This window comes from Bos indicus x Bos taurus, chromosome 11 (assembly GCF_003369695.1).
Source record: "Bos indicus x Bos taurus breed Angus x Brahman F1 hybrid chromosome 11, Bos_hybrid_MaternalHap_v2.0, whole genome shotgun sequence".
In the NCBI taxonomy this organism is placed as follows: domain Eukaryota; kingdom Metazoa; phylum Chordata; class Mammalia; order Artiodactyla; family Bovidae; genus Bos; species Bos indicus x Bos taurus.
Genome location: NC_040086.1, coordinates 96,957,911 through 96,981,142, shown reverse-complemented (window position 1 = coordinate 96,981,142; position 23,232 = coordinate 96,957,911). Strand labels below are relative to the sequence as shown.

The window sequence follows — 23,232 nt, the reverse complement described above, 5'->3', positions numbered from 1 at the left end:
GTGACCCCACCTACTCTGACCCGGCTGCCCAAGCTCAGGGAAGTCACAGGTCACAGGACCCTTCTGGTCTCAGTTTCAGAAAAGCCACGTATTGGGATGGGCTGGACACCATCCTTAAAGCTCAAGGACCTTGAAACGTGAGCTCTGAGTACCTTGGCCCTTGGTGAGCTTGCTCTAGAATATACTGACAGAGCTAAACAGAAATGTTTTTGTTGTTGCTCAGTCGCTGAGTCGTGTCGGACTCTTAGTGACCCCAGGGACTGCAGCACGGCAGGCTTCCCCTGTCCTTCACCGTCTCCCAGAGTTTGGTCCATTGAGTTGGTGATACTATCCAACCATTTCATCCTCTGCTACCCCCTTCTCCTCCTGCCCTCAATCTTCCCCAGAAAGAACGTGAATGTGAAAGTCACTCAGTCGTGTCTGACTCTTTGCAACCCCATGGACTATACAGTTCTTGGACTTTTCCAAGCCAGAATACTGGAGTAGGTAGCCCTTCCCTTCTCCAGGAGATCTTCCCAACCCAGGGATCGAACCCAGGTCTCCTGCATTGCAGGCAGATTCTTTACCAGCTGAGCCACAGGGAAGCCCAAGAATACTGGAGTGGGTAGCCTATCCCTTCTCCAGGGGATGTTCCCGATCCAGGAATCGAACTGGGGTCTCCTACATTGCAGGCAGATTCTTTACCAACTGCGCTATCAGGGAAGCCCAATCTTTCTCAGAATCAGGGTCTTTTGCAAAGAGTCGGCTCTTCTCATCAGGTGGCCAGAGCATTGGAGCTTCAGCATCAGTCCTTCCAATGTTTCCCTGGTGGCTCAGATGGTAAAGAATCTGCCTTCAATGCAGGAGACCTGGGTTCAATCCCTGGGTTGGGAAGATCTCCTGGAGAAAGAATGACAACCCACCCCAGTATTCTTGCCTGGGAAATTCTATGGAGAGAGGAGCCTGAGGGGCTACAGTCCATGGGGTCGCAAAGAGTCAGACACAACTGAGCAATGAACAAAAACTTAAGTCCCCTCAAAATATCTGGAGGCCACTGTCTGAATCCCAGAAATGTCCCAAAATTTCTGGCTACAGGTTCTGGGCACCAATGGGGCCCCTGTGACCCAACAGAAGCTCACTTACTAAAAACTGCAGCACCTGTCCCCAAGCACCGTCCCTGGGAAGGCTGGTGTGGAGTCAGCCAGGCCAGGAAGGGCAGCAAGCCAGGCTCACTGGCCAGGCGGAGCCCCACAAGGTGCTGACAGACGCTGCTGCCCCTCAGCAGGCTCACATATCCTTTTGCCAATAAAACAACTTAGAAAAATCACTCCCGGAATTGCACACAAATATCCCAGCCATCCATACAGTTCCATGAGGTAAACATAAGCTGCCTCTACAGAAGGGCAAAACAGAGGGCTTGGCAAGTAAGGAAGCTCGGCCAACCACACCGTGTGGCAGTCAGGGGTGAAAGTGTGCCCAGAACCCAAGTGTCCGGACCCCCAAGTCCTGGGTTCTTGTCTTTACATCACATTACTTCTCAAACTCACAAACCCAAAGCAGGCCCTGCAGGCCTGTGGCTTCCAGCCAGAGCCCGGCCCAAGGCTGTGCTGCCCCGGGTGCAGCCGGCGGTGGTGGGGAGGGGAGGACGCGACTCGGGGGCCAGGTGACAGGGCAGTCCATGACGCATGCACACCTGTGTCCCCAGGCCCATGGAGAGACTGCCTGCAGGCCCTGGAAGACGGCCACGACACCAGCTCCATCTACCTGGTGAAGCCAGAGAACACCAACCGCCTCATGCAGGTGTGGTGCGACCAGAGACATGACCCCGGGGGCTGGACGGTCATCCAGAGGCGCCTGGACGGCTCGGTCAACTTCTTCCGGAACTGGGAGACGTATAAGGTGAGGACATCCTCCCCCCCCACACACACAGAGCGCCAGGGCCCTCGGGGGGAGCCAGGTGCTGCCCGTGAGGCCTGTGTGGCCCCGAGGAAGGAGGAACCTGACAGAGCCGCCAGGTGGGGAGGACCAGCTGCTCCTCCCCTGCCCCACCAACAACTGCAGCGGGGTACAGAGTGAGGGGTCCCGACCACGAAAGCTCCACGGACGGGGAGGGAACTTGGAACCCAATCCTGATGTGGGGAGCACTGTGGTCCCGGCTGGGGCTCCCAGGGGAAGACCTGCCCTCAAAGCCCAGAAAGGGCAGGGCCTGAGGCTCCAGGGCCCTGGGTGGAGGGAACTGTGGAGATACTGGGTCGTAACCCCAGGGTTTAGCCTCGGGGCTCCCAATTCCCAGGGAGCTGAGCGCTCCTCCTTTTGGAGGAGAGGCTGAGGGCTCCGCCCACTCCTGGCTTCCTCCTCTGAACAAAGAGGCCGATGGAGGGCACCCCCGCAGGCAGGTGCTTCTGTTCATCACCTCCTTACTCTCAGGTCAGCCCCGGTGGGGAGAGGCTGGCCTGGACCCAGTTTAGGGATGAACGTCTGCTCAGACAGGAGCAGGCAGAGCAGTGAAACACAGCCGAGGCACAGCCTCGATGCCCGCACGCAGACCAGCACCAGGACCACGGCACCCACACTAGGCTCCGCGGGCCCCACTCCTGCCCTGCTTGTCCTCCAACCCGCCTCCTGACTAGCCTGTGCCCTTTGCTTCCCCCTCTTTCTCCACTGCCTCCTAGCTGAGAGGTTCTTGAAGACTCACTTCCCTAACTCCTTCCACCTCCTTTCCACGTTCCCTTCCTCAGAGCAGTCGGCACAGGGGTTACATCTGGGCTCTTGGCTCAAATCCTGGCTCACGTGCTCTGTGACTCTGGCGTCTCTGGGCCTCAATCCACCCACTCTAGGGAGGACACTGAGAGTACCCCGCTCACAGAGCTGCCGTGAGGATTAAGAAAATAACCTATGAAACGTTCTGATAAGAGTGCTAGCACATCATTAAGTGCTCACTGAACACTAGCTATTATTATCATTAACGAATTCAGCTATTTCCAAGACTTCAAGCAGCCACCACTTGGCCGATGACTCTTAAAACTATATGGAAAAACGGTAATATATCCACTGGATTCTAGATCTAGGAGGGATCATGCCTTTGTCAGAGCTCACACCTGTGCCTTAGTTTACAAGAGACCCTTACACACAGCCCCTCCCCAGAGAAAGGAACGGAAACTCAGAGAAAGTAAGGGAATTGCCCAAGGAACTCATGTTGCAAGCCTACTGTGTGCGAGGCTCTCAATTTACCAGGTTACGTGTGTCCCTATAGCAACCCTGCAGGATGGGTAATGAAGAGGAACCCATGTTCACACGCTGCCTAGCACGAGACAGGCGCTCTCTCAGTGGTCTTGAGTGACGCCTGACTGAGGCTGGGAACATGCAGACTCATCAAGTGACAGCCAGGTGGGGAAAGCAAGGGATTATACGCAGGCCTGCCTTCTGCTCTGCCTGCTTCCAAGACCCCGCATCCGGCACTGAGCAGCCGACAGCTGGGCCCAGCTGGCTGAGCACACTGCGTATTCCTCACTAATGCTTTCCCGCATTTTCCCCAGCAAGGGTTTGGGAACATTGACGGCGAGTACTGGCTGGGTCTGGAGAACATTTACTGGCTGACGAACCAAGGCAACTACAAGCTGCTGGTGACCATGGAGGACTGGTCTGGCCGCAAGGTCTTCGCAGAGTATGCCAGCTTCCGCCTGGAGCCTGAGAGCGAGTATTACAAGCTGCGGCTGGGGCGCTACCATGGCAACGCTGGCGACTCCTTCACCTGGCACAACGGCAAGCAGTTCACCACCCTGGACAGAGACCACGATGTCTACACAGGTAGGAGCAGTGGGGTCACTGGCAGGTGAAGGGCCAGGGAAAGGGATCAATCAAAGCCCAGCCTCTGACTCCCGGGCCTGAGAACAGGACCACCCCAGGGCCCAGCTGCCCAACTCTGTTCCTATCCCCGGAAGGTCTACTCCTCCGCCCTCTGCCCACAGATCCCCTTCGCAATGCTGGGTCAGCATGGCCTTTACGGAAAGGGGAAGGTCCAGAGGTCCCCGAATGACACACTGGAGGGCCACTCTGGGCCAAGCTGGACATTGCGCTGGGCTGTGCACCGCGTCACTCCCTGCCTAAGCACCGGAGTCGGGGCCACACAGCCTGCGGACAAGGCTGCCCCGCCTCCTACACGCCTGAGCCTTCGGGTGTGCCTCCCCATTCCTCTGGGCCTGTTTCCACATCTGGAAATGAGGACATACCTACCGGGCAGGGGGTGAGAAAGGGGTGAGAAGGTGAGAATGTGCCTTCAGTGCTCTGCCTGGGACTTGGGAGACTTGGGCTCTGAGCGGGGACAGTCTCTCAGGCGCTCTGTTAGTGCAGCGTTGTGGGGACCTACTGAGAGGAAACCGGGCAGGAGGGACGAATCCACCTGCCCAAGAGTGCAGGCCTCAGGGCCAGATCTTTAGTAAATAAAAAGCAAGAGAGAAAACAGAAAACTGTGAGAAGCACACACAGCCCGGCCCCGGGGCTAGACATCAAATCCCCGCGTGCATCTCAAGGCTCCACCTCAGCTCCTGGGGACGAGGGGCCCTGCGCCCTTGTCAGGTGGCAGAATTCATGGCTCCTCTGCAAGGGGCTGAGCCCCCCTTCAGGCCGAGGCTATCTATTCTCGTGGGCGAACCTGGCCCCTTAGTCCCAGGCTACAGGCTACTCCCCGCTTTGAGGACGCTAGTGGTAAAGAATCTGCCTGCCAATGCAGGAGACTCAAGAGACGCGGGTTCGAGCCCTGGGTTGGAAAGATCCCCTGGAGGAGGAAATGGCAACCCACTCCAGTATTCTTGCCTGGGAAAATCCCACGGACAGAGGATCCTGGTGGGCTATAATCCAGGGGGTCGCAAAGAGTTGTTCACAACTGAGCGACTGAGCCCCAGGAACTCCCTGCTCTTCAGAAAAGCCCAGCTGCCTCCCCCGCCCCAGGAGGGTCCCCACCCCAGGTCCCCAGGCGGCAGACGGGAACACGCCCACACCTCCACCTACTCCCTGGAGCCGAGCTGACCCTGCCGCAGGGGCCCCCAGGAGGTGGCATGTCTGCTGAGACCGGGGCTGCCCAGGCTTCAGGAAGATATAACCCTCTGAGCTGGTCGGACACTGGGGACAGAAGGCTGGCTTACAGCCATTATCGGGAGCAGAAGGCTGCTCTGCGACCCCAACTGTCAGGCCCGTCTGGCAACAGCGTCACTGGACACGAGGCAGTGAGCTCCCTGTCCCTGGAGGCGTGTGGGGCAAGCTTAGGAGGGGCGTCTGCTGGCTGAGGGAAGGCTGGGCTGTGGCATGCCCAGGGCCCTGCCCTCTGAATCCGACACAACCACTTGGAGTCTGTGACCTCGAGTCGTAGCCCAAAGGAGCCAGAGGAGAACTCTGGGAAGACCTGGGCTACCGGGGCTCTGGGCGCCTGGCGCTGGGACTCCTCTCCGCGTTCTGCCTCAGCCAGCCTGCTCCCTCCTCACCTCACCCCACGGCAACTTCTGGAGCGGAGCTGCCAGCCCCGCTGGGTCACCAAACCCACAAACCTGATAAGGCAGCCCGTCCCCTGAGTGGGGTGCCTCCCGGGCCTGACAGTGCCATCCCCACTCCTGGGAAGGGCAATGCCCCTGCATGCCCACTTGTGCCCTGCCCTCACTTTTACTGGTGTTCCAAACTGCTTGTCCTTGGCAGCACAATCCAGCATGATATGAGGGTGCCAGAAACTTTATGAAAATATCTTGCTTTTGTGAGAAAAAAAAAAAATTTGGCTGGATGACAGGCTAGGGAGGAATAATGGAACATTTCATCTTAAACACTTCCTTTGTCACTCTTGAAAGACTCTTGATCTAATAGTTTCAACGAAAAAGGAATTCCTAAGAAAAAATCTTTGGCTCTCAACCGGCCCACTTTGGGTGATTTCCGTTTCCTGTACAAACCCGGGGTGTGGAGCCCTCCCCGGTGCTTGCTCCACAGCTAGCCCTGGGCTAGTACTCGGCCTCCTTCAGCTCCCAGGTGGGTCCTACCTACCTTGTGCGGGGGCATCGCCTCATCCTTGTTTTACAAGGAATGTTCGAGGGTTCACCAAGGTTAGGTTGCTCACCCAAGATCACAGAGCCCCAGAGAGAAGGTCTGAGCAGGTCTGAGGCCCCGTGCCCTCTCTGGCATCCTTGTTCCAAATGCCCCCCAATGGGCAGGGGTCCCTCGGAAGCCCCCCAAGAGCAAACAGCGGACACAGGTCAAACCTCCTCCCTGATCTTCTCACTCTTTCTCTCCTGCAGGCAACTGTGCCCACTACCAGAAGGGCGGCTGGTGGTATAACGCCTGCGCCCACTCCAACCTCAACGGGGTCTGGTACCGCGGGGGCCACTACCGGAGCCGCTACCAGGACGGGGTCTACTGGGCTGAGTTCCGTGGAGGCTCCTACTCGCTCAAGAAGGTGGTGATGATGATCCGGCCCAACCCCAACACCTTCCACTAGGCCGGCCCCCCTCAGGGCTGTGAGGACCGGGACGCTGGACTCTGATTCCCCGAGTCACCGCAGCAGATAAATGCGACCGATCTCTGTCCCTACTACTCCTCTCCACCTCGGACAGCCCTTCGTGTTTCCAGACAGGACAGGACTGCACACAAGTCTTTCCTTAAGTAAATTAAGTCCCTACAATAAAAACACACCTGCAAAGTACCTTCGTAATATACACGTGTGTGAGCCAACCTCGTGCACCTGTGTGTATGCCGCGTATATATGCGTTTAGATATATACCCATGCCATATATCTAGATACATATATATAGGTTTGCCGTATATACTGAAACACGTGTATATTCAACTCTCAGATGCTGAGGGCTGCTCACGACAGCTCTGCTCTTAGGAGAAGAGCACTTCGTTTGTGTTGTGTTACTTGAGTCTGAGGGCGCGTCGCGGACCGTGTCGCTCCAGTTCCAACAGCAGGGCTTGGTGTGCCCGTGCCTGGCCGCTCCGAGGGCCGGCCACAGTGCTACCCTCTCACACCGGGCTTCCCAACCTGCTTGCTTAAGATCCTCCTTGGCACCTAACCCAGTTTCAGAATACCCTCCCCTCTCTATTTCTAGCCTTCTCCTTGTTCTCAGGACAGTTCGCCACCTCCCCAGCCAGCCAGCCGCCCACCCGCCCGCGTGTTCACTCCGCCCGGTTCACTAAGTGCCTTTTGCGCTCCAGTCCCAGCCGCTCGAGTTCCAGGCACCTTTCCTGTTCTCCTCTCCTCGCCGACTTACTCCTCACCTTTTCTGTCCCCCTGTGCTTTCTTCCCGGGCAAGATTCCCTAGCCTCTCAGTAGGAAACAGTCTGGACTCCACGTGGTCAGGAAAGGGAAAGTCAGGCCCCAAAGCTCGCTCTCGACCACACGGACAATGGTTAATTTCAGTCTCGTACCTTCCAGTCACAATTAGCCTACCTGTCATTTTAACCTCCGCAGAAGTAACAGCCTACCTTGCCAGAAGATGCTCAACTGAAGAGAAAGCATCATCCAATTGCTGGGGGCCCCAAACGGCTACAGACCAAAGGTGCCGAGCTCTCAGGCCGACTGGCGTCCACATCTCGTCTCCAGACTACACTTCCCCAGAGACCAGGCGCCTCAAAAACTAGAACTGGCCACTTGCCATAAGTTACTGAATAACCAGGGGCCACGGAGCCTTCGGTCAGCACGTTGCTGGCCCTGAAGCATCAGGCTCGGTACTGCTGGGACTCTTGCCAAGCAGGGAGTGAGGGACGAACAAGAAGGTGAGACCCTCCTGGAGGGCGCATGGGTCAGGGCGGGCGGGTGAGACGGTGGAACGTTTGGTACTGTTTGCGTCCGGCTGTGTGCCTATTACCTCAGCAGTCTCACAAGTGTACCATGTAGCACGTTTTGTGTATATAAAAGGGAGGGTTTTTTTTTTTAATATATTCTCAGATTATCCTTGTAATAACACATCTGCAATAAAAGCCGTTTGTGCTATTTGGATGTATCTATATTGTGTGTTATTGTTTTAGAAAGCCTTCCTGGGGCCTCCGACACCACAGCCTCTTTGAGTAACACCAGGAAGAGATTCGTCCACTGAAATCTACTAAATGACACTCCACTCTCCCTATCCCTGGGTGCCACCCGTGCCCTCAGGAGCCCCATGACAGAACCTCAGGCCACGAAGGCTCTCTGGAGTCCCGCCTCCTTAAGTCCAGTTGTATTCTGGATGTCTCTGATGGATACAGGCAGTGCAGTCAACCCCTAAAACACCCTTCCCCAGATCTGGTCCCATTTCATCAAATGGCACCATCTATTTAACTGCTCTGGGCTTCTCTAGTGGCTCAGATGGTAAAGAATGTGCCTGCAAGGTGGGAGACCTGGGTTCGATCCCTGGGTTGGGAAGATCCCCTGGAATAGGGATCTGGAATACTCCAGTATTCTTGTCTGGAGAATTCCATGGACGGAGGAGCCTGGGGGGGCTACAGTCCATGGGATTGCAAAGAGTCAGACACAACTGAGCAGGCATGCCTACTCAACTGCTCGGGCCAGAAGCAAGGACTCCTCCCTCTCCCTGGCCATGGTCCACCATCCCTCCGCGCAAGGCCTCTTCTCTGCCTTGGTATAGGCCTTCCTCCCCTCTCCCCTTGACTGAGGCTCCCCACCAGACCAGAAGCCCTGTGCCTTCGCCTTCCTCGTTCCAAAATGACTTCCACACAAGCTGCCAGAACCATCTTCGGTGGACAGGGAAGGCGTTTCTGGGCATGACAGGAAACCCCAAAACCATAAAGGAAAAGACAAGGGATAGGATTAAAGAAAATACCATATTTTTTGCCCTCTGACAAACAAAGCAAAATAAAACATGACCAAGATTGAAAAGCAAATACTAAATGAGAGAAAAATTTAGGATTGACATTCATGCTGTGCCAAGAACTCTTTCAAATTATGAAGAAAGATATAAACACTGTTACAGAAAACTCGGTGAAGCACACAAACGCAGTGGAAGACTCACAAGTGGCCAGCAGACAAGAGGCCAACCTCAGTAATCGCCAGAGCGCTGCATTGAATCAAGCAGAGACCATCACACGCGCCTGGCGGACTGGCAAAGACGACAAAAGGCCAGTCTCCACGTTGACAAGGGAATAGAGAGGAAACACGTACTCCGTGTACTCTGCATGGAAGTATAAACGGATTCAATACTTTTGAAGAGCAGTCTGGCAATGTATATATCAACATTTGAAATGCACTGAAACCTTTGGACTCACCAATCTCTCTTCGTGATAACCAAGCAATGGTGCCATACGAGAGCCTTTTCTGGCAGAGCTGTTGTGTGGAGAGACTGATGCTCACTGAAGCTTACTGAGTGCTGGGAACTGGACTTGTGTCCATGTATGTGACCTCACAGCAGCCTGTGAAGGAGGGACTATTGTTCTCACTCCACAGTAGGGGAGAAAGTGGGGCTTGCAGCCAAAGTGCTGGTAAAAATGCACCTGCAGGATTATTCCAGAAGGTTCTGGGAGTCAGGCTCTAAGGAAAGAGTTCTCAACTCCCTTCTCCCAAACCCCCAGTCAGTGGTGGGGGTCACAGTGGAATCTGGACACTTCCAAGGCTCCTCAACTTTGACCCAGACCATGCCCACCCCACCCTTGGATACCTGGAGTGGAGTGTGTGGCATGCAGGGATGGAAGATAGAGGAAGACAGAGCCTAACCTAACCTGTCATTGGTCATCTGTACAAACCCCGGAGCTGCAAGCTCGGGAAAGGGGGATGAAGAGTAGCAACTTTTTTTCTCAACTGGTTGGGAATCAAACAAAAGCAGGGCATGACACCACCGTTCTCCAAGCCCCACTCACCCCAATACCCAAAGCTGTTGTTGTCATTCAGTCGCTAAGTCATGTCCCACTCTCTGCAACCCCATGGACTGCAGCATGCCAGGCCTCCCTGACCCTCACCATCTTTCAGAGTTCACCCAAGTTCCTGTCCGTTGAATCGGTGATGCCATCCGACCATCTCACCAAGCCCCACTCACCCTGATACCTAAAACTGAGTCTTGGTCAAATCATACCCCAGCTACATGGAAGGAGAGGAAGGAATAAGCGCACCAGAGACTACGAAATCCACTCTCCCTGGGGTAAAACGGTGGAAGGGGAGCAGTTTACCAAACCAACAGCATCAAAGAAGAGAACAGGGAGAGGAAAGGGCGGTGCTCAGAGCACAGCTCCTGGTGCCCCGGGAGTTGCTCCCCGGCCAGCTTGCAGCCCATCAGCACTCGGCCCAACCAAACCCACATCCACACCCCTCTTCCTCCCCCATCCCGCCCAGGGACTTCTAAGGGGACAGTCACAGGGCTCCTCCTGCTACTAAGGGCTCCATGGTAAGCGGATCCACAGACAGACCCAGGAGGAAGTCAGTGAAACGCTGGTGGATGGAGGGCACCCGCCTCCTGGACTCCTGCGGGGAACATGGCGGGAAGACAGAGAGTGACGCTGAATGGCACCCCTCCCCCGAACCAAGCAGATCTGAGCCAAGACTGAAAACAGAAACCTTTGAACTGCTGCAAACATGGGGCAGGAATCCACGACACTCATAATCCACAGGTGCTTTGTGGGGACTCAAGGGTCCCCTGATCTCCCAGGAGCACCTCATCCGTTGTATATGGTCTGGGAAAGACTCTCAGTTGCAGTAAGGGAAAGCTAGAGAGCTGGCTTAAACAGAAAAGGGAACATTTTTTGAGTGTAACAAAATGTTAAACAGCCACTTTTTCTGCCTCAGTTTTACCTGAGGCTCGAAAGGCTAAGGACAAAATAATAGCTGCCAAAGATTCCCACATTCTGGAGCGAGGTGCAGGACCATCCCTGTGAGGGGTGGCTCCACAATGGTTCTGCAGCATCAGCTGACTGCCCATCTGTGGGCTATGTGGGAGGCTCAGAAAGTGCATCCCAAGGAGTCGGGGTGGGCCAGGGGGAGAGGATGAGTTGTCCCCATGCTATGCTCCCCACCACCACAGGAGGGTGGGTGCTCCCCACCCACCCTACTCAAGTCTAGTGAGAGGAGCTTCCAGGGACCATTCCAGGAGCCTGGCGTGGGTGAGCGTCAGCGCTACCATCTGACTCATGTCTCAAGTCTGCAGGCCGGGGCGGGAAGCAATGAGAAGCGGTACTGCACTGCGAGCCAAGGGCAGGACCACAGTGGGGGGTAGGGAGGCCCGGACATGGGTCCTAGGAACCAGGGGGCTGCCTGCATGGAGGGGAGGGGGCAGTGCTGGAGGCCCAGGGGCCAAGGAAGGGGCACTACTCCCACAAAGGGAGCTGAGTCAGAGGTGCCCAGGATGGAAATTCTGAAGAAGCAGCAGCAAAGAGGGAGAAAGGAAAGCAAAGTGAAGAAAAGACAGAGCGTGCGTGCTGGCAATGGGCACGCGCACAGGGCGCCAGCTCTGGTTCCAACCTCAGGGGCCACATCAGATGGGCCCTTGCCTCCCCCTCGTCTGTCACGTCTGTTCCCACCCCGAGGGCCACAAAGCTCAGTGGCCCGGGGGGAGGTGGGCTCTGGTGGACTGAGCGTGTGCCTCCCCACTCCAGGCCTCCTGCCTGGCCAGGCTGTGGGAGCCCAAGCTTCTGAGCTCTACCCTGGACGGTCTGCAGGGACGTGACTGTTAACAGCAGAGAGACTTCGGGGCCTGCTGCGTTCCCTGGGTTGACTGGGAAAAGAGCTAATCCACAGAGCAGGCTGGAAAGGACACTGGGGAAAAATAAAGTCGGTTTCTTCTTACACCTGATTGAGTCCAGCTCCTTTAATAAGCTGGTTACATAAGGACACGAGGTATCTCCCGGAGTCCATGAGCAGGGACACAGCTGGGCTTCACAAGGGCCAGGAACCAGAAACTGCCTGGAAGGCCTTCTAAGAGGCCAGGCGGCCGCCTCTCGGCCTCTCTCCCTTTCCTTCCCCTTCCCCTTGCCTGCAGGGTCTCTGTTTCTCATTGAGAGGATCTGCTTTTCCCAGCACGGAATTTCTGAGCTCATGTGTCCTCCCCAACTGAGTGCCAGCAAAGACCTGAAAGCCCTCTCCTCCCCGACTAGCTCCCAGCCAGGGGACCTGACTGGTCCGTTCCAGCTGGTCGTCCACCTCACTTCTATGGACTGGGCTCCAAAGCAGAGCTGCGTGGAAGGCACACGGCTGCTGGTGCTCAAGGCAGTGGAAGGAGTAGGGGAAGTTCCCACGGTCCCATGGGAGGAGAGGTCAAAGCTGGCGCTGTACCCGAGAGGGTGTCCAGGCGATACTCCAGCTGTGGTTGGAGACTGCACTTTGCCAGCTAGATGGATTCTGTCCATTACTCGTTACATCGTGTCCTACCAGCTCCTCCCCTGCGGACGCTTGCCCTCCCAGGCTCAGCTGTGTCACTAAGCATGACACACAGCTGTGCCCAGATGGGGCTCTTCCTGCCCTTCCTGGATACGCAGAGTTTCTCAACAGCCTCCATGGATACAGGAGGCCACGAGTCCCCTGCTGCTGGGCTCTTCCAGGTATTATTTCCTCTAGATAACACTCATGCCACCCACCACCTGTGGGCGGGTGCTTTCCATGCGCCAGGCACCATGTGCATCTCTCTAAACCTTCACAACCACCCTGTGAGGTGGGTTCTACAATTAGCCTCCCTTCGACATAACAGAACTTGAGGCTCATGGGCCCTAGGTGACTGGCCTGAGAACATGTAGCCTGGGACACTCAGGGTTTGAGCTTGAGCTTGTCTGATTTTTGAGCTCCTGCTTCTGGGAGGATTAGATCTCGGTCCCCAAAGATGAAATGAAACCACTAAGGCTCCTCCCTCACTCCATCATTGTGTCCCTGTATGTCTGAGGATCATGAGGCATGAAGTCCGCTGCCCATAGAAGCAGATGTGTGAGATGGCCGGCCAGCCTGCCTGTGCAGAAGCAGCCGGATGGACGGTAGGGCCCCAGGTGTCAGGAAGTCAGGCTAGGGCTGTTTGCCCAATTTAGCCCCATGCTGACGGCAGAGAAGAGTAAGGGCAGTGATGGAGGACATTGCTCAGCTTCCTGGGGCTTCCAGTCCTTTGCCAGGACTCACGGGGCTGGCCCTGCCTTTCTCCTTTTCTCTTGTCAGACAATCTATGGACTAAGCCTCACCCTTTGGCACGGGGAGTGTCCTGCTTGTGGCTGGTCCGGCCATCACCTCGTGCACCAATTCCATCTCATCCAAGCCTTGGTCTGCACCATCTGGTAACTGGGTCCCCACTGTGCTGGCTTGTCTCCCATCTCCACAGCTTCAGGACCCGGGCTTGCTTGGCTAGTCTCTCAGATCTCACAGTGAGGCCGGAATCAGCCCCAGTCTGGGATTCTGCCACTTGTGAACACATGTCTTGGTATCTACTATCCCTGGGGCACTCTGGTACTCCCATTTCTCCTGACCTGGGGCATCCCAGGCCAGCTCACCCACACATGGGAGCCCAGACACAGATAATCCCTCCCATCTGTGCAGCCTCCCCCAAGTACTTCCACAAGCAGCACCTCCCCCGCTTGCCAATGGTCATGATACATCTGTCTCCACGGGCTGGTCAGGGGTGACCCCTTCCGCCTGAGGTGGTACGTGTGCCCTCCTGGAGCTGAGGGACGTCTCACATGAGGAAGACAGCTCCCTGGGCAAGGCTGAACTGGCCACACTGGCCCTGACCCGTAGCAGAGCCCCTCCCAAGTGGCTAAGGAGTCCAGAGGGAGTAGCTAAGAGGGAATGGAATTAGAATTGCCTCTGGAGCTGTGTTTAGACACAGGCCCACACCCCAGTCACCTCAGAGAGTGGGAGAATTAGAAGAATTACACAGCTTCCTTGGAGCTGGGGAAGCCGACCCAGCCCGAGGCGAGTGTGCCGGGAGTGGACGTCTGTCAGTGCCTCTCCAAAGGGCAGCGCAGAGCTGTGCTGGGGATGCGGGGAGGGGGACTAAGGAAGGACATTCAGGGCGAGAGGCAGGAAGCAGGGACAGCCGGGTGGGAGACCGGACGGCCTGGCTGCCTAGCCCAGGCCCAGGGACCACAGCCTTGAAGCAGGAAGCACAGCTTATCTGCACAAAGAACTTGTGGGTGGAGAAATATGTATTCAAACTACAGGCCCTCCTTCCCCTGTCATTTCATCGTCAGTCACTGGTAGGTAAAGGCCGGCGCTGCTGGGAGTGGAGAAGACAGGCGGGCGGGCACGGCTGGTGGGAGCTCAGCGCAGCCCGGAGTGGTCCTCACCAGCACCACTCGTCGTCTTCACCCAGCAGTCCCACCTCCGCTCACAGTGTTTCAGAAATGCCCTGGCAGGTGAGCAAAGACACATGCACAAAGGCGTTCTCTGCCGCAGCATCCGTCCAGGGGGAAAAGTATAAACGACCTAAGTGTTTATCAACTGGGGCCAAACAAATCGACTCATGTCCAGGCCCCAGTCTGACAGGCCACCACGTGGCCATGGGTGCCACGGAGCCACGGGGAAGAATGCAGGAGTCAGGCGCTTGCTGCCACTGAACAATACCCACTGCACTGCAAGGGGAACAAAAAGTAAGGTGCAAAACAGGCTGTTCACCCAAATGTCCCCAGTTTGGTTAAAAAGGGCAAGACTCTTTGCCCACCCCCACATGCCCAGATACTTGTATGTGTGGATTCAAGTGCCCAGAAGGACACACCCACCTGTCAGCACTGGCCGCCTCTGCAAAGCAGAGACTTTCTAAGGTAAATAAGTTTTACAACAAACAATGTTTTACTTCTGTCATTTTAAGAGTTTGTAAAAGGATCAGTGGGCTTCCCAAGTGGCTCAGTGGTAAAGAATCCACCTGCCAATGCAGGAGATGCAAGAGACGAGAGTTGGATCCCTGGGTCAGGAAGATCCCCTGGAGAAAGAAATGGCAACCTACTCCAGTATCCTTGACTCGGAAATCCCATGGACAGAGGAGCCTGGCGGGCTACAGTCCAGGGGGGGTCACAAAAGAGTCAGATACGACCTAGCGACTGAACAACAGCAACAAATGGAAACGATCAGTGCGAGCAGAATGGCACCACTGGGCACAGCCTTCCTGGCCGCACGAAGTGGAGCTCTCGCCCCCACTGCCCCCCAGCACTCCAGCCCTGAACAGGCACTCGTGGGACACTGAAGACCTGGATGCCTTACTCCAGGCCTTTCTGAGGATAACTTCCTGGGACCTTTCGGGCCTCATCAGCTTGTCCTCAGGCACCCTTCTTGCTCACAGAGCAGCTGGAATTCACCACCTCTGCCCTAGAGGATTTCCTCCTCTCAAAAATAGCTTCTGAGAGGGACCCAGAACTTCCTGCTTGTCCCAGAGAGCCATCTGACAGTCTCTTTTCTTATTGAGTTTTTTTTTTAACGATAAATATTTTACAGCAAACAATTATTGTTTACTCCGTGTAGAAGATTATCTGGGGTTCGCTGCATGCAACAATTTTCCCTTCCCAACAACCCCATGAGGTAAATCCTGTGATTATTCACATTTTAAAGACCATGGAGGGAGGCAGAGGGGAAGCAAGTAACATTTCCAAGATTATTCAGCTAATGAGCGGTGGAGTCAGGACCTAAAAGAAAGTGGCTGGCCAGCAGGCCCCTGGCTCTTAACTACTCTGATATACTGTCTCCAAAAAGTAAACAGAAAATAGCATACATCTAAGGACTCTGAGGATCAGTGGCTTGCCCTGAATTTATGGGTTCACAGAGTCCTCTCCATAAACAGTCAAGAGCAGGTAGGAAGTAATTCCTTCCTCTTTGCCCCTGCACTAGTCCCTCGTTGCAGACATCAGCTCAGCACCCACAGCCCAAGGGTACACACCTCCATCTTCACCACTAGAAGCCCAGACCCCAGAGACTAAAGACCAGAGAGAGGGAGAAAAGGAGTCTTTCCCTCCCTAAAGCCTGCTTTCCATAGTCTGGAGTTCAGCCTGAGGCATCTGCTCTGTTTGGGAGATTGTCAACAGCAATCACGTCCTTTTTCTGGGTCGGCCCTACCTCCACAAAGGAGCAGGTCTCAGCTCTGGACTTCCGTTGATACAGCAAACCCAAAATACATACAGGAATTGCTGGCTCGCTCCACCATCATGTAGGCCGCCCTGTGGGGTAGCTCAGCATTTCCTGATTCCTGCAGTTAGAACTTGCCTCTCTGTCTCTCTCTGGCCCTGACTGTAACCTGCTCCTAATGCAGTCCCGGGGCCTGCTGTGCCTCCTGCGGCAAGTCCGTGGGCACCTTGAGGACACTGTTTTGCCCTCTGTTTCTGCAGCATCTCTTGAATTCCCATGGCGGGTCCATACAAAATATGTGTGCAATGGATGAATGAGTACACTTCAGGCAGTTCAAGTCTGTTTTTTTCAACACTGAGACCCTGACAGTCGTTTGTGTGTTGAGTTTTGCAGCTCGTTTTGGTCCAGCACAGATGAGGAAACCACAAAGCAACACACGGGAGGCAGTGACACAGGTGGGGCCGTGCACTGGTTATCCATCGCTGTGCAACGCATCACCGCCCCCCACGCCAGTTAGCAGCTACAATAATGAGTATTTGCCATCTTGCAGTTCTGTGGGTCAGGTGTTTGGGTGTGTCTCAGCTGGGTGTGTCTCTGGCCGTGTCCCGTGGGACTGCAGTAAAGCTGTCGGCCGGGGCTGCGTCTCCTCTGGAGGCTCCGCTTGGGCGGGATGTGCTTCTGAACTCACTCACGTGCCTCCTGGCAGGCCTCAAACCCTCGCCACTGGCCTCTCCACAGGACTGCCAAATACTGAGCAGCTGGATTCCCCATGGATGTGTGCACCAAGAGGGAGGAAGAAGACAGCAACACCCCCCAGAGAAACAGTCCTTTAATAACCGAAGCCTGGAGAGATGTCCCGTTACTTCCGTCACACTCAACTTGCTGGTAGCAAGTCAGTGTGTCCCGCCGTGCTCCAGGGGAGGGGCTACAGAAGGAATCACGGGGCGCTGTCTTAGAAGCTGTCCACCACGTGAAATCTCTCAGATTCTCAGGGCTACTTTCCCTCCAAAAGAGACACCCCAACGGCCCCAGGTGAGTCCTGAGGCTGGAGAAACTCTAGCCTTTTCTGCATCCCTAACCCTTCACCTCTTCAGGGCTGGCTGACCCTGGCAGGGCCCTCCATCTCCCATCTTGAGCCCCCCGTACCACATAGGAGGGTCCTGGCAACATTCCTCTTTTCCACCCACTCTCTGGTTTCCCCAGAGGGTAAAGGGCTATTAGCGGGAACATTCGGCATCTTCTGAGGTCACCAGGCACGGGGGTCAGACCGGGGTTTGAGAACTGGTCTCACCATTAGAAAGCGGCACTAGTAAGTGGTGAAAGTTTAGTGAGTTTTTCTCAGCTTGTGCAGCTATAAATTTAAAAAAAAAAAATAGTGCCTCCCTGAAAGGAAGAGGAGTTGGGAAGATTAAATGAAACAATGTGTGTAAAATGTTTGGTGTAACACCTGCCACATGGTGGAAAACGTGTGCTCTAGTCTTCATTATTATTACTGTCAGCTTCTAATTAGACACTCAAAGACTAAAGGTCAAAGGAGAGCAGTCATCCTGATGACTCTAACCGATTCCTGCTAGGAAAACACACCTTTGCTGGCACAAAAATGGCCTCATGCTCTCACGGCCTTCTGGGGATCACACAAAACTGCTTGACCCAGAGAAAACCTGACTGCAAGTCCTTCCTGTGCCCCAGAAGGGACCAGTGTGACAAGGTGCTCAGCTCTGGGCCACAGAGCATGGAAGAAACAAACCTCCCCTCCAGCGTGTTTTCCTCCCACATTGTTTCTCTCCATGGAGACAGAGATGATAAACAGAGGATGCATAAGTTAAGGTGGGTGGAACCCCAGCCGTGAACAAGAAGTCTTGAGTTAAACTTGGTATCCAGCTGGCATATGACTTTGGTAGGTCATAAGTGAAATTGTAGGGATTCCTTCATTTGCAAAACGGGGGTTTTAAAACACATCCACTGGCTTTTTAAAAAGTTTTAATTAATTTCTTTATTTTCGGCTGCACTGGGTCTTCGTTGCTGTGCTCGGGCTTTTCTCTAGTTGTGGCGAGCGGAGGGCTACTCTCCAGTTGCGGTGCGTGGACTTCTCATTGAGGTGGCTTCTCGTTGTTGAGCACAGGCTCTCGGTGCGCAGGCTTCAGTCATCATGGTGCATGGGCTTAGTTGCCCCTCCGTATGTGGGATCTTCCTGGATCAGGGACTGACCCCGTGTCTCCTGCATTGGCAGGTGGATTTTTTTTTTATCACTGAGCCACCAAGGAAGCCGCATCCAATAGCTTTTTGTAAAAACTGAGCAGGACTGTGAAGTCCCAGATAAATGGTGGATTTTCAGGTAACAAATCCTGAGATTGCAAAAGTAAAGGCAAAATCCTGTCTGGAAGGGAGAGGTCTGAGATCATATGCAGCTGAGGACTAGACAAAATAATGGGAAAGGATTCCTTCTATGCAGATGCGTTGTGTCTTTGTGTTACTCTGCTGACTGAGAAGCACACAGCTTTCGCCTGCCTGCTGGGCCACTGAGGGGGTGGATGCCTTGATCTGGGGGAAGAAGAGACCTGATCTAAGGCTCTCCGGGCTCAGGAGGGAGGGCAGCAGGTCAGGGCCTGCAGCTTGTGGCTATCGGGTAGAGAAGGCAAGGAGCATGGCCCTGGGCTCCAGGAGCAGGCTTTCTAGAACGCAGGCTTTTCTCTGTGGCCTCGACATCCCTTAGCCAGCCCCAAGCTGTGCTTCCCCGGCTAAGGAAGGAGGAGCCTGGCTCCACACGGGTTCAGCTGGAGAGACAGGGTAGGAAAGCAGGAGATGACTGGAGGGAGGGATCAGAGGTTTGCGGCCAGGCAGCAGGCTGAGGCTCCAGGAACGACCAGGATGGATCTGTGGAACAAATGAGTATTCCTTGGGGATTCTTGCAAACACGTGGAGTGGGGAAACTGAAGGGAAAAAAGACTGGATTTCCTGCATGTGGAATGGAATTTTTTCAATTGGGCATTAAAGGAAAGGATTGCCCTTAATGCTGACAAGCCTGGGGACAGCTGGATAACACTGTGGTCACCCTGACTTGGGAACCACCCAACTTTGGTCCTGGTGTGGCGGGGGCCCCCACCAAGGGGGAAGCAGAAGCTCTGCTGGCATCCTTCAGCTCAAGCCCTCCTGCCTTGTGGAGGAACAATCAAGAGAGCGTTATGTCCGTGCCCTTTCGTCTCTGCTTGAATGCACACACATCTTCATCCCCAAAGCCCAGGTACAGGGAGACACCATCTCCCTCATCCTGATGATGCATCTCCATCAGGCAGACATGCTCACCGAAGTCTGTTTTAGGTCTTTCCAAGGTTTTGCTCAAAAATGAGCTGCTTTCAAAAGGGCTTTCCCTCTCCCACCTCCAACAATTCTGAAATACAGTGATGTGCCACAGGCTTCTGCATGGTCACCAGCCCGGCCTTCCCCTTACAGCTTGACTTTCTCTAAGCCGGGCATCTGCTGTCGGCCAGGAGACCCATGTTCCAGGCAAGCCCAAGCCAGGCACGCCCGTACTCTTAAACCCTCCTGATCCTCCACTGCTCGTGGGGGTTGGACCCTGAGCCTCCCACTCTCAGTGTCTAGGCCCTAAGAGACCTCACCTCCCTCTCACTCCAGCTGCTTCTCACGACCCTCCTGCCCTGTGCCCCCAGCATTCACTACTCTCCAGCCAGTTTTTCCAACAAACGTCATTTTCCCCTACTTCGAGGCTCTTGCACAAGCTGTTTTCTTTGTCTGGGATGCTCACATCCCACCTCCTCACCCAGCTCACTTATCTTTTAGGGCTTCCGGCCCCCAGCTTGGGACAGGCCCCCTTTATTTGCTCCTCTGCCTTTCCCGCCACGGTGCTCAGCTCATTTGGTTTCTAGAGTGCGCTGCCGGTGATCAGAGCTGGGCCATGAGCTCCACGGGAGCAGAACCGGAGTCCGACACCCACTCTGCAAAGGGCTTGGTGTGTGCTGCCCTCAGGCCCAAAGCGGGAGCCCCTCTCTTGCCACCTGTTCTGGGGGCTTTGGGGCATCGGGATTAAATCCTTCTTTTTGGCCAATAACTACTTCTTTTCCAAAGTCCTTTAGATATCCCTCAGTTTAGGTCTGTTAACTTTATACTCTGAATCTGGAAACAACTTGCCTTTATTTTAAACTTCAGAGTCTCTATCTGAAAATAAAGCCTTACTTTTTTAAAAAAATGGAAGGGTTTGCTTATTTGAAGGAACAGCTTAGATTCTAGAAATGTACTTCACATATTAGAAGTTTGGGTAAATTTACCAAGAATCTAAATGTTCTCTTTACTATTCAGAACTGTCAGGATGCCTAGTTTTTGTTCCTTGAGAGAGATCACCATTTTCCACATTGCCTATAGTTACTTTTAGAATCAGGCTCTAACCCTTTTAAAATCCATTACATTCCTAATTTGATTTAGCTATTTCCTGGAGGGAATTATAGGTACTAAAAACCAAACACCCTGTAAGTCAATAAAGGCTGCTTAGAAACAAATGCTGTTAGCTACTCTTCACAGCTCACAGCCTGCTTCTGTTATTATTTTGACCCAAACTGGGTATTTACAAGGAGTTGCTATCAGATAAAATTAAGCTACAAATAACTGACTCGACTATTTCCCACCACTGTTTTTGCACTCTGAAGTAAACGGGAATAAACTTTTTGAGACAAAGAGAGTCTTATTTTTAAAATGCAGTAAGTTTTTCCCTCCGTGTTTTTTAAATTATGTTTCACGAGAAACAGTGCACCAAAGTGCAGCCAACTGGCTCTAAAATTTGCATCGAAAGGAGCTGGAACACACACCCACACGGTTAATAACAACGGCTAGCACTACATGAGGCGATCTTTACATGGAGTAAGCGACACGGGTGGGAACGGTCGGTCCCTGGAAACCAGGCGGTGTTGAACCTTCCACAGCGGTTTAAAAGAATCGTTACCAAAGGAAAACCCATACTTGCTATCAGAGGCGAATAACCACTGAAGCAGCATTCGAGGTCTCAAGCAGGAACTAAACGAACACAGCAGCTGGAAATATCAAGGACTGACCTCAAGTTCCTCCCAAAGAATAACTCCCTCTCCCCCAGGGAAAGACCTACAGTGAGGATGTTGCCAGGGGAAAAAGAAATGGTTTCAGACATTTTTTCCTATATTGTACTTTCCAGGAATTATGTAACTTTTCCTCTTTTGATAAACAAATCCATCCCTAGGACAAGCTGGGTTTTCAAGAGGAATCTAGTACTACAACCACAACCTCCATTTGGGCAGGGTCTCTCCACAGCCACAGAGGGCAGCGAGGCCCCGGCTGCCCTCAGGATGGGGTCTTGTTTCATCCTGTTTAATGAAATCGTGCACCCCCACACCCCATCGTAAACCCTCACACAGCGTCCTGAGGACGGAAAGCACGGTGGATCCGCCTCCTGTTCTTTCCATCTGACGTGTACGTGTCAGGAGTCGTTCTGGTGCAAGGATGAGAAGCGCAGCCCAGCTGGCTTAAGAGGGGAGGGAGGGCCTCGTGGGGCTGAAGGGGCAGGAGCAGGCCATGGAGCAGGACTCACTCGGGGGCCAGCAGGAGGGTCTTCCAGGAGAACAGAGGCCCACACGGAACCTCTCAGGGAGGACCTGCCAGGAAGGCAGCTGCGATGCGATGACCAAGGACAAGCAGAGGGGGCCGTCCAGAAACTCAGTGGCGTTGGACTGGGGCACAGGCTATGTGTCCGCTGGAAGAGCGGACCTGTCCTTCGGCCTGACGTGGTCACTCATGAGGGGCATCTGGCCAGCGGTCTGAACAGGGGCTCATCTGAAGGGGAGGGGTCTGGAAGCATACGCTTAGTCTGACAAGAAGGGACATGGGTTAGCAAGGGGAGGCGGTACTGATCCAGTCTGCCCTTGGTTGAGGTCCAGTGACCAACCCCTCAGAAGCCCAAGGCCGCACGGCTTTGTGGTCCACGAGCAGTGTCACAGCAAAGTGCCAAGATAATTTATCCTACTTGTATAAAGTGTATTGATCCCACTGTATTATTAATCGCAAGTGTATTATTAATCCCACCATACTAGTGCCCGATGGAGACCATCCACAAGTCATAAATAGCAGAGGACATACAGGTGGCAATTGAAAGGGCGGGTAACGACCTGAGCAGTGGAGGTGGGGAGCCGGGAGAGGGCGGCGGCAGAGCCGAGGGCTGACAGCCAGGCCATCTGGGCCGAGGCCTGGCTCTGCCGTGCTCCTGTTATGTGACCCGAGGCAACCTCTCAGCACCTGCTTACTCACTGGGCCATGGTGAGCGTTCACTGAGTTGATGCATTAAAGCACCTAGCCAAGTGCCAGGCGCAGAGGAAGCAGGGGATCAACAGCAATTCTAGTGATCATTTTATGAGAGAGAAGAGGCCATCCTTAACCCTGGAGCACCTGTGCTAGTTAAACCAGGGGTTGCCCCCACCCTAATGCCACCAACCCATTTTCAGATCGATCAGCCTCAGGCAAGGCGGGAATGGGCTTGGCAGCTGGGCATGCCCAACCATCTACATATCTGAGATGGTGATTCACCCCCATGGTCACCTAGGTGGAAGGATACTAAGTTTACAGCAAGCTATAAGATGAGAACAAAGAAAGGATAAGAAAGTGTAAAAGAAAAGAATGATAATTCAATAACATTGCTTAAGTCTAAACACACGGAAAGACTTTTACTCCCCTACTAAAAGGCAAGATCTCTCATACTGGGCCCAGCTAAATATGATTTCTGGAGGAGGGCATGGCAACCCACTCCAGTGTTCTTGCCTGGAGAATCCCACGGACAGAAGAGCCTGGCGGGCTGCAGTCCACGTGGTCACAAAGTGTCGGACACGACTGAGCAACTAAGCACAGACAAGCACACACAAATATGATTTTCAAGGATCACACTTAAGACAAGACAACTTAAAATATCAAAATGAAAAATACAGTCAAAGATTTATAAAATGAATGCAAAGGAAAAATAAATCAGATTTCACAGAATCAACATCGATGAAATAAAAGCAAATAACAAATGGAATCAAGATCATTTTGTATGGGACCCTTCATAACAAATCTGCAACTGTTAAAAACATCTATTCAGTCATTGATATCCACATGGGATTGGCTCCAGGACCTCTGCAGATACTCAAATCCAGGGATGCTCAAGTCCCTTATGTAAAATGCCATAGAATTTGCATACAACCTACGCACACCCTCCCCTATACTTTAAATCATCTCTGGGTTACTTATAATACTTAATACGATGTAAATGC

The 23,232-nt window shown here is 53.8% G+C and overlaps 2 protein-coding genes across 14 annotated transcripts in view; one reads left to right on the top strand and one right to left on the bottom strand.

Moving 5' to 3' along the window:
- The window catches only part of ANGPTL2 (angiopoietin like 2), a 36,262-nt gene extending 28,307 nt beyond the window's left edge, over positions 1 to 7,955 (top strand). Inside the window, exons 3-5 of the mRNA XM_027556311.1 lie at positions 1,685 to 1,878; positions 3,516 to 3,786; positions 6,252 to 7,955. Coding sequence (XP_027412112.1) covers positions 1,685 to 1,878; positions 3,516 to 3,786; positions 6,252 to 6,451 — 665 coding nt within the window. The 3' untranslated portion in view covers positions 6,452 to 7,955. The remainder of the gene's footprint in view (positions 1 to 1,684; positions 1,879 to 3,515; positions 3,787 to 6,251) is intronic.
- RALGPS1 (Ral GEF with PH domain and SH3 binding motif 1) overlaps positions 1 to 23,232 on the bottom strand; it is a 302,934-nt gene that overhangs the window by 135,539 nt on the left and 144,163 nt on the right. The gene's annotated exons all lie outside the window — the stretch shown is intronic.